The 11020-nt window shown below is 40.7% G+C and overlaps 1 protein-coding gene across 1 annotated transcript in view; it reads left to right on the forward strand.

Annotated features, from left to right (window-relative positions):
- Positions 1-9852, forward strand: part of slit3 (slit homolog 3 (Drosophila)) — a 247117-nt gene extending 237265 nt beyond the window's left edge. The window contains exons 34-38 of the mRNA XM_078260191.1: positions 4460-4614; positions 5146-5303; positions 5882-6039; positions 6174-6379; positions 6484-9852. Coding sequence (XP_078116317.1) covers positions 4460-4614; positions 5146-5303; positions 5882-6039; positions 6174-6379; positions 6484-6737 — 931 coding nt within the window. The 3' untranslated portion in view covers positions 6738-9852. The remainder of the gene's footprint in view (positions 1-4459; positions 4615-5145; positions 5304-5881; positions 6040-6173; positions 6380-6483) is intronic.
- Positions 9853-11020: the final 1168 nt, after the last annotated feature.

The following is an 11020-nucleotide window of genomic DNA, read 5'->3' on the forward strand; positions in this document are numbered from 1 at the left end:
TGAGCACAACAATCACGGCAGATCCAGAACATGGCACTGCCCGTACAGTTACTGCGGTAGTACAATTGAGGGCCAGGGACTGGTGCCAGTCCCTGGGATGTTTCTGAGTGATCCCTTGGTTGGTTATCTTGTGTAGACACCAGAGAGCCAGGAAGGGCATTATGTTCAAGCCAGTTTTTGACGATGAGCTGAAATGTAGCAGTAGTGGCCAGACCTAGACTAATGTAAAACTAATGCTGGTAAAATGGTAAATTACAGAGTCACCTCAGTTTTAACTGTAAAATTTGGCTTTGGCATGCATAATTGTTTGTGAGGCTTCGATTGTTGGATACGTACAGTGTGTCTTAGAGATCAGGTTAAGTTTACACTATAAAAGAGAGATGGAGTGGGACAAAGAGGAGGCATGGAGAAGATATGTAGACCCTGGTACACGAACATGCAGAAAAGATACAAAGAAAAAGTATGCATGGGCATACACCTATAGACACACGCACATCTGTCAGGATGACATCTGGACAGGAGGTACAACCTTACAGTGAAACAGAAAAATTGGATTAGAACAAAGAGAGTGAAGCAAAGAGAGGGCGAAGCGATGGAGGAGTGCAAAAAGAGAGGGAGGAGCGATGGAGAAGTGCAAAAAGAGAGGGAGGAGCGATGGAGAAGTGCAGAAAAAGGGAGAAATCTCAGCAGGGAGGACAGAAAGATCCAGGGGTGGTAAGCACATGCTCGATGGAGACAATTATGTTTACAGAAGGGAAACATAAACTAGCATCCATGTCCAACATAACATTAGGAAGTCGGGCTGCTTTTCATAGCATTGTACAGGTGTTCCTTTTATTTTGTCCACCCCTAAATACTCACAGTGTATCCCATGTGTCACTGTCTACACTCTCCTTACACACCTACAAATGAACCCAGTTTCTCCTGGTGTTTGGCATCTAAAATAAATAAGCTACGATATGTATATTCTTGCACACTTAGACTGTCACAATCATACAACTTTTACATGCAGTTTCTAGTTAGAAACAGGTCGTACCCTTTATGCCCAGATTTAGATGAGTAAAGTGACTGAATGTCCGACCTGAATCTGGCTCTTTAAACCCACAGGGCTGTGGTTAAAACAAACAGACAATCCTTGAACATTATAGGCTTACAACGCTCAGAGGCAATTCAAACATTCTAATACTGAAACCTTATAGGCCTGAAACAACGAGCACTCATTCCTGGATGTCTGCATCAAAACACTACAAATTCACTATTGGAAAGTACAAATTTCATCTGAACTGGCCGGCCTGGTTTAATGAAAGCTGAAAAAAGAAAGAAAACAGTGAAGAAGCTTGCCGTTCAGCAGCTGCCGTCTCAGCAATGACTAATTGAGGTTACCACGGCAATAAGTGACTGGGATACAGACAGGCTGCTGAACATCATTTTAATCATATTGGGCTGCTAAACACACACACACACACACACACACACACACACACACACACACACACACACACACACACACACGCTCATACTTACACACATGGGAGCATATACCCTCACACACATGCAAACTCACAAACATGCAAATAAATACAAAACTGACTTAGACATACAGACACACATGCACATGAAGTGTGTAAAGACTGCACATGCATTTACACACATACTGGCAGACAAACACACACTTGCATGAGCACGTAATATATTAACAAAAACATGCATTCACAAACAGACAGGATTCACGCATGCATGCACACACTCACACCACAAATGTGGTTTAGAAACATTGTAAGTAAATGATAGCAGTGCCTAATTAGATTTAACAGTGTAAGTGGATCTGTGCGGTTGTTTCTAATCCAAATATTTTTTTTCAGTTTGAGATATAGTAAACGACCTGTAAGTACTTCTGGGTTTGTATTTGATTTAGTTATATTGGGAAAAAAGACAGTTTTTGTTTTTTCGGAAGTTCTTTTATTGGTGAAGTTTATTTGTGAGTGTATGCAGTCATTCAGGGTGTATTTGATTCTGGACTGACAGGAAATTGACGTCCCTTGTGGGTTTGGTTGAAACACGATGAGATAAACAGAGAGAGGCAGTTGAAATCTGTTATGGCTGTATGTTTTTATTGAATGTCATAATGGGTTGCTTTTTACTAAACACACACGTAAGTATGCGCTCACACACACACACACACACACACACACACACACACACACACACACACACACACACACACACACACACACACACACACACAGACACACACACACACACTCCCCTGCAGGCATCTGCTCCGGAAGCACTGACCATTAGTCATCTACTGCCACCTGGTGGAGCTTTAGTGTCAGAGCAGGTTCACAGTGTGTGTGTGTGTGTGTGTGTGTGTGTGTGTGTGTGTGTGTGTGTGTGTGTGTGTGTGTGTGTGCCAACTTGAGTGTTTAAAGTTCAAACCTGAGCAGAAAAAAATCATTTTGAGAATGTCCTCAGCCATGTGAGCTGCTTGTTTGATTTAACTTTCCAGACACTTGAACACATTTAAAAGGGGATGAAGTGCTTCTGGAAGGAAAGTGGAGAAGATGAAATTACTGTTGTAAGGGAAAAAAACGAGGGCACAGCAGAACAAAAAGAGAAGGAGAGAGGATACCAGGAAGAAAAAAGAAAACGAGGGAGAGGAAGTGGAGAAAGAAAGGAAAGAAAAGAAAGATTGCACATGTATGGAAAAAAGAGAAAAGGCAAAGCAAAAGAAGGAAAACAAAGTAAAGATAGGAGAGGAGGGTAGTGAAAGAGAGAGCTAATCTTTCAGGCTAGCAGACCATCATTTTGTTTGGTTGCAGCAGGCCTGTTTGAGACTGTTATTAGATTACATGTCTCCTAATGGAAGCCATGTATCTGTCTATGTTGGGTCTACAGTAAAGTAGGAGCTCTTATTTTAGAAACCGCCAGCTAAATGCTGAATTAGATTGATGTTCAGAAAAACTGTATGTTTTTGGTTCTTGTTTTTTTGCCATTGTTGATTGCACAAATGGCTTTGTTACTCATCCATCCTAGCAGTGGATTAATCCAAATTTCAGATTTGCATCAAGTAATTCCAAAGATTTGATTCTAAACTTTTATCCAATAGGTTTTTTTTTTAATTACAAGTCAAATATAGCATGATGTAGGAGAAAATGCAAAGAAAGTCAATAATTAATAGTAATGTCTTGATTATTTGTAATACTTATTATGTTCTTGTATATGTTGAAAACCCTACTTACTGCTATATATGTAAAGCCATGTAACATGAAAAAGTCCCACCAGTACAAGACCTTAATGGGTGTGTATATATACTGTATATATTTATGTTCTGTTTCATATTCAGTTCTTCCACTTCTCTTTCCTTAATTATTTTCTTTTTTTATTTAATATTCTCCATCTTTATCCTCTTCTTGTTCTACTTCTTTACAATCATAATCTTTGTCTTCATCTCTTCATTATTATCTCCTTCTCCTTCCTCTTCTTCTAATGTTACTGCATCTGCGCCGTTCCCCGTTTTTGTCCTTTTGTATGGTCAGCATTTTCTATGGAAGTCCCACTGGCTTACCTCCAGAACTCACAACCCTGCTCCATTGGCTGTTAATGTAACATCACTGTAATCTGAACACTCTATAAGCAGCTGTCAATCAAAAGTTACTTAAGGCTCTGTAGCTAGTTAACCAATGAATGGCTGCAGACAAAGGGATGTATTGTCTTGATGTTTAGCTGTGGGAGTCTGAAGCAGACCACCAAAAGAGTGGCTTCACTTCTTCTTTTGTGTTTTTGATGTCTGCTTGTTTTCGCCGGGTTCATGGAAGGAATAGCTTGGGTGAACGGAGGCACAGTCAGCTTTACCACCCCACCATCTACCTCTCTTTCCCTCTCTTGCTCTCTCTCCCTTTTTCGGCTGTGCCAAACCACTGTCTCTATAGCTGTCTGTCTCCCCTCCAGCAAAAAACCACTTAGTGGGGGAATCTCAGACACACACAGTCACACACAAACACACACACACTTTCTTCCCAGGGTCAGACATGGTGCAAAAGGTCATGATCCTGGTTCATTGCAGGCTCCTCTTCAGTGGAAACATGTATCTCACCAAAACAAATATCAGCGCACTAATAAGAGAGTCTCTTTCTTTAACAACTGGATGAGTCTTGCCCCAAGGCTCCAGCCCATCTGAATATGCAAGCCTGTGTGCTGTGGACCCATTCTGGTCTGTTTTATGTCTGAGAATAACATTTCAACACAGATTTCCCTAATTTCTTTTTCATTTAGTTTGGTCGATTTGCAAACACAACAAAACAAAGAAAAAAAATGTTTGGAGTCTTTTTTGCGTCTGGCATTTCCAATTTGCTCGATCATGTTTTTTCCTGTCTGGTGTAGAATTCAACAGTAATTTGTCATAATCGGAACCATATTGAAAGTCTCTCTTTCCTTTTTTTCTGTGTGTTTGTTGCAGCATAGAGTCGGTGAATGACGGCCTTTTCCACACGGTTGAGCTGTTGATTCAGAACCGTTCACTGAGCCTGGTTGTGGATAACGGTGCCCCCAAGAGCCTGGGAAAGCTGGCACGCCAGCCCTCCGTTGACCACAACACCCAACTTTACATAGGAGGTACGCACACACACACTTTTGTACACAAACATCTAAACATATTCGTAGACACATGTTCTGAACATAAAGATGTTACTTTTGCCCGCCTTTTTGTGATTTTGATCACGTTTGCCATATACTAGTACATACAAACATGTAAATACATACACACACACACACACACACACAATCCCAGCAAGGGATGTGGTGAGGAGATGGAGAACTGTTTTTGTTCAACTTTTCCTCAGAAAAAGGGGCAAGACATGCCCCCTGAGAACAGTCAGCCTTTTTTTCTAGAAAGAGACATGTTGCAACAGTGAGAGCTACGATGCTGATTTTATTTTACTGGCAGAATCAACCAAGAATGACACCAGAGATGAGTTTTAGCGTATTAATCAAGCAAACCTTTCAATTTGCTTTCTTTTTTCTCTGTTTCCCATATTTTATTTCCATTCTTTTATCCCATTTCTTCCATCTTCTCCACTTTCATTTCTTTTTATTCACATTCTACTTTTTCCATAACTTCCTGTCTTGTTCTCCTTCATTTTCCAGGCGTACCATCTCAGGTGGTGGCCTCAGGTCTACGACCAAGCCCTGAACGTTTCCCTCAGGCTTTTAATGGATGCATCCACAATGTCCGAATCAACGGTGAGCTTCAAGACCTGAGTTACCGAGTCGCAGGAGTGCGACCACATGGGGTCGACAGCAAGGTAATTACACAGGGAAGATTCATTTTTGGCAAAAGAGGCATCATGTATATTATGCAGCATCCTTAAAAGCCATATTGAGAAATGCATTACCTCTTTTGGTGATATTCATGTGATAGTCATAACCCTTTCAACTGTAAGTGTGTCTTGTAACCATATTAGCAAACAAAGTTATATTTTGCGAGGGAAAGCAGACGTGCAGCTGAATTGTCGAGGAACAACATTATAGTGCAAAATCTTATGACAATAATGCTGCATTTTTGGGGGATTTAGACCAAGGATTTTTATGTTCAAGATCTGTCCAAATAAGCACCATATTTTCATTATATAAGCAACAGTAGAAACCGTTTTGGCAGATTTTTAGGTCAACAAACCCATGCTGGTAGCAGCTGGAGAAAAGAACAGATGTCATCCCTCCATGTTGGAGCTCTATTTACACTGGCCTTCTGGTGAAGGCTGTAGCATTCATGCAACATCAAAATGTTTGTCAGGTTACACCCCCCCGCTCTATTAGCATTTAAAAAGCCCTTTGACTCAGCTTCCCCTGACAGTATTTTCTCCCTTTCTTGTTCTTTCACCAGGGTGAGGGCATTCTTGCTGGCTGCCATTCCTGCAGTGTGTGCGCCCAAGGTGCGTGCAGGGAGGGAGGAGAGACGGGGGTAAAATGTGATTGTCCTCCAGGTCGCACCGGGGCTTTGTGTGACCAGACAACAGCACCCAACACCTGTCAGAACAGCAGGTAAGCCGAGACAGAAGAGACTGGGCAGAAATGTATGGATGTAAATATTCAGAGAGTCATATGCATGTACTATGTATGTAAGGAACCCAAAATAACTCTAACCTGTCTTCACTCTTTCCTTCGTCCCACTCCAGATGTGTTCATGGTCTGTGTGTGCCGAAGGGTCAGTCCTACAGTTGCCAGTGCAGTGAAGGCTACCAGGGTCAGTATTGCGATCGACGGCAGGAGCCTCCAGCCTGCAGGGGGCAGCGCTGCGGACACGGGGAGTGTCGTGTGTCAGAGGGAGGAGAGCCGGTCTGTCACTGTGAGCCAGGCTACACCGGGCTTACCTGTGACACAGGTAAAGTGGAGAGTATTAGAAGGAGATAGAAAATATGCCAAGATTTGACAAATATCAGTGCATATAATGTGTGTGTTGTATGTCCTTTCTCCATTAATGTCCAGAGCTTACATGTCAAGGAGAGATGGTGAGGGAGCAGCTGAAGCGCCACCATCCAATGAGAACATGCACGTCCACGACCAAGATTCCCCGCATGGATTGTCCCCGATCCTGCCAGGCAGCAGCACCTCCAGGTGTTTGCTGTGGCGTCACAAAAAGCAGAAGGAGGAAGGCGGTTTTCCGCTGCACCGACGGCACCTCGTACTCCGAGGAGATGGAAACTGCTCTGGAGTGCGGCTGCTCCAAGTGCCCGTTGTAACAGCACCGCAGTTTAAGTTTGTTTTGCAACACCCACCGCTGCCATTTTGTGAATTCTACACGTCAACGAGGCTGTCGCTCTGAGATTTGTCCACGTTGAAAAGCACCATCATTATGTGATTTTATTTACACATTCAGTTTGACTGCCGCCAATTTGCTGCCAAGAGAAACCACAAACGAAAACAAAAATGGGACATGTGTGCGTGTTTTTTAACAGAGAGAAAATATATTGTAAGATATAAGTGAGAAAAAACATAGAACTTATTTTTATTATGGATTTTTTTTTCTAAAAGATGATAAAAGGACTGATAAGTTGTGTTTTTTAATATGTTGATTATATAATGTGTTACATAATATGGAAAGTTATTTTGTACCTTGAAAGAAAGACACAGCAAAATAGATTAACATTCCTTAAAAGTATATGAATTTATATGTATGTATAAATCTATATAAATATATACCCTAACCCAATGAATTCTATATTTTCAAAGTGTATTTGCATGATGTTAATCTGAGTGCTGATTATTGGGAGGCTTTGGACACTCAGAGAGGAGGACTGAGAGAGAAGATTCCACAACAAGGAAAAGTTGGCAGTCTTTGGTAGCCCTCCCTCTTGGAGAGAAAAGGGAACTGTGTGTGCCTAGCTAACCTGCTTCACTATATAATGGACATCATCCTCACATGTGAGTTCTTTGAGAAACCATAAAAGACTCTTTACACGGAGATAATTCAACACATTGTTCTAATGTTGCGTTATTCTTTAGTTTGCTGTTGCACACCAGACTTGGAGCCACATGAGGTTTGACATGAAAATCTGAAAGAAATGCGCTCATTTATTAAGAATTAAACATTATAAATGAGAAATTCCCATTCAAATCAACAATAGGGGAATCATACTGTAAATCCAGCATAATGAGTATACACCTATTAGCTGCTGAGATTTAAAATGAGTTTTAAAACAGATACCAAGGAAATCCCTGATGAGTGATGAGAGCTCTCAGCACAGGTTCAGAACACGAAAACCATTTATAATCAAACTATCCTTTTTTTTTGAGAAGAGTGCTTTGTTACACCTGTAACCACCCCCAACAGTGATGCTGCGGTGCGCTGACACACCCAGGGATACGTTTCTACATCACTGCAGCAAGGTTTCTGTTGAAGTAATAATCTTGAAGATTTTGATTTAAATAAATGTCTGTTAAGTCACTATCACCGAATCAGGTAACACAACGATGAATAACTCTATATGGCCCACTGATGAAAGTCCTTGCATTTGCAGTACTACGAACTAGGTGCCTGTGGCGATCACAAGCGGCGCACAGTTAGCGGCGCGTTTTCCATCACCCAGAAGTGGTTGGTCCGCCAGAGAGGGTCTCTCTTAAACCCGTTTGTGTGTGAAGCGGCATACTGTTTTTTCCAGTTTCTGCTAGTGTTGTGAATACATGGTTACTATGACTGAACAAACAAAGAAAAGAGTGATGACTACAGACAATGAAACTTCAAAAACAAGTGAAAGTGAGATCTAAAAACACACATGCAATTACCATGTGTTGCCATAGGTGCTGCCAAAGAGAACAAAACAGAGAAGTTTGAGATTGTAACTTTAAACCACTAGAGTGGAGTAAAAACAGCAAGTTGCTCTCTAAATGGCTGCTCAACATGAGTTGATTTTCTGACTGGGCAAGGGAAGCCATTTTGCATGAAGCAATTATGCAAATCAACAGTCAAGTGTATTTGCCTTAACAGATGAGTACGTCAAAAAGGAAACAGAAATTGTTGAGTTAACTTCAAGTGCCTTGGTGTACTTAATTTGAAATTTAAAAATGTTGCTGCAATATTGTCAACAGCTGCTACTCAATGTTTGATGCAGACTCGTGACCATGACAACATAATCTAATTCCTATGGTGGCCTTTCTTAGTTCCCAAAGTAAATGATGCTTACATTAAATAAATACCCATTTCTCCTAAGCAGGTTGTGTGTGCAGGCCCTGTGAAATTCCAGAGCAGTAAAAACAAGAAAAGCCTTAATCATGCCACAGTCCTTGTAGCATCACGTTTCATGTGAAATTGCCGCATCATTAAGAACCCTTTGTTTAATGTGTGATGAATTCAGTGTGTTATATGATAACATTATATAATGCAGGTCTGATTATTTGATGTATTTGAGGTGCATACAGAAAAACACACATTTCCATGAAGCATTTACTTCAGAAAAGTTTAAGGTGAAGCTTTTTGATAATTTGTTAATTATTTTTTTCCACTGTGACAGTGTTGTGACAGTGTTGGGTGGAGGTTAAATAAGTGGCTTGCAGTCATTGACCAAAAGACAGTGTGCTCCAGTCTGATCACAGCAAACCTCCACATGACGACTCAGTTGCCTGCTGAGGCAAAGTGGCTTCTGTAACTTTGTCACTGTTTTGGACCAAGGTACCACAACACAGCTGAAAAACTTCAACATCAGTACGGCTTTTAACCGCCTATAGATGACTAACATGATTAAAAGTATAGCAAAAGACTATAATGTAACTACTACTGTATTGCTTACTTTATACATTGTTGCTTTGTTTACAACCGGTGCAAAGTATTGTCACACTTTTACAGTTAATTCACAGCTGTACTATTCTGGGTTTGAGACATATCAGTATTATCCTTATCTGTCAAGGTCACAGTTTTCTAAACCAGCTGTTCCTTCTATATGATCCTCTGTCTCACTACATTCTCCATGCCTTTCCCTCCCTGCTTTTATCTGCCTTTTTCTTTGTGTCTGTCCAAGATGTCTCCTGTATTTGCCTCAGCCATTCATTTTCACCATCTCTTTCCCTTCCTTTTCTCTCATTCTTTGCTCCCATTCCTGTTTTCACAACTATTTGAGCTTTTATCTTTTGCCACCTTCTCTTCGCTCTAGTCATCCCTTCTTTACCTGATCCTAAAGATTTAGTTCTTCATTGTGAACAGAATCAAACACCTTAGTTATTAGTTATTTACAATAAAATAACAGTAAAGTCAGTAATTTCCATTTTCCAGGTCTTACGTTTAAAAAAAACAAAAACATGAATATGTGGGTGATGGAATTGATACTTATGTTGAATGTTCAAATTAAACTACGATTGAAAGTCTTCGTTGTCTGCGTCTGAAATTAATGTTTAACTGCAAATCTCAATTTGTGCAAGAAGAACTCCCACATTATTTGTCTCAGCAGTATTGATCGAGGACTAGGACTGTGGAGATAGGTCTGGCAATGCGAGACTAATCGAGGACCAATGTGTTTAAGTCTCATAATTTCTTTGTCAAAGCAGGTTGCAAAGCCACATAGTCTATGTCCAATATGTTTTATTGTTATTCTGTACCATCAAAACATTCTGCAACAAATTGTATGTATTGACTGAAAGTACTTTTTTTGTTTTGATACCTTCAATTAAGTGATTTTTTTCATTGACAAAAAAATGAATGAATACAAAGCTTTTCCATATTCAATTTAACTACTTTAAAGGCACTTGACACACAAAGCTGCAATAAAGCTGCTGTACTGTTAGTGCCCTGGTGGCAACAAGCCTGAATTCACAAGCCAAGTCAGGACTCCCATCACTATCATTGTCTTTGTCACATAACACACATTTTATATTCTGTTTTCGCAGCCATGTCTTCCCCATATTTTTATCCTCAAATGAGTGAAAAAGCAACCCCTGAGTTTAACAACCTAGGTAAATGTCAGTCCGTGTGGTCAAACATGATAGTGCAACCGAACCGAAGTCAACAGAAGGGAAGCCAACAGGTGAAGTTGATTAAAACATCTGAGTAGGGGGCTATCAAATCAATCAGTTGTGCAGCCACGGCTACTGTGGAACTGTGTGTGGGACGTGTATCTGAGGTCTCTGGGAAAGAGAGTCTGACCTCACAGTAAACACAAGAAAGTTTATCTTACCTTATTTTCAATATAACAGCCGGGAGAGTCTGCTTGTTTTCCCGCGTTGCTAATATATATTAGTTCCATGTTTTTGTAAGATTAGCTAGCTAGCTAGCTAGCACTTTGGAGTTGCGTCAACAAACAACAATGGGACAAGGATACTTAATGAAAGAGAGGAGAACGGTCTTCAACTTCAAATAACGTGAGTCATACACTCTCCGTCTCTCATTCGCTTGCCGTGTTTTCTCCTGATAGTAAACTGAACTCCTTTCTGTGTTGTTGGGGGATGTTGCATCTTGTTTGTGTTGTTGTGTGCTGCTGGCTATATGGACACGTAGTTGCCTGAATCGTTTTGAACAATTAGCTATTTTTGCAGTGTT

This window comes from Sander vitreus, chromosome 10, assembly GCF_031162955.1.
Source record: "Sander vitreus isolate 19-12246 chromosome 10, sanVit1, whole genome shotgun sequence".
Classification (NCBI taxonomy): domain Eukaryota; kingdom Metazoa; phylum Chordata; class Actinopteri; order Perciformes; family Percidae; genus Sander; species Sander vitreus.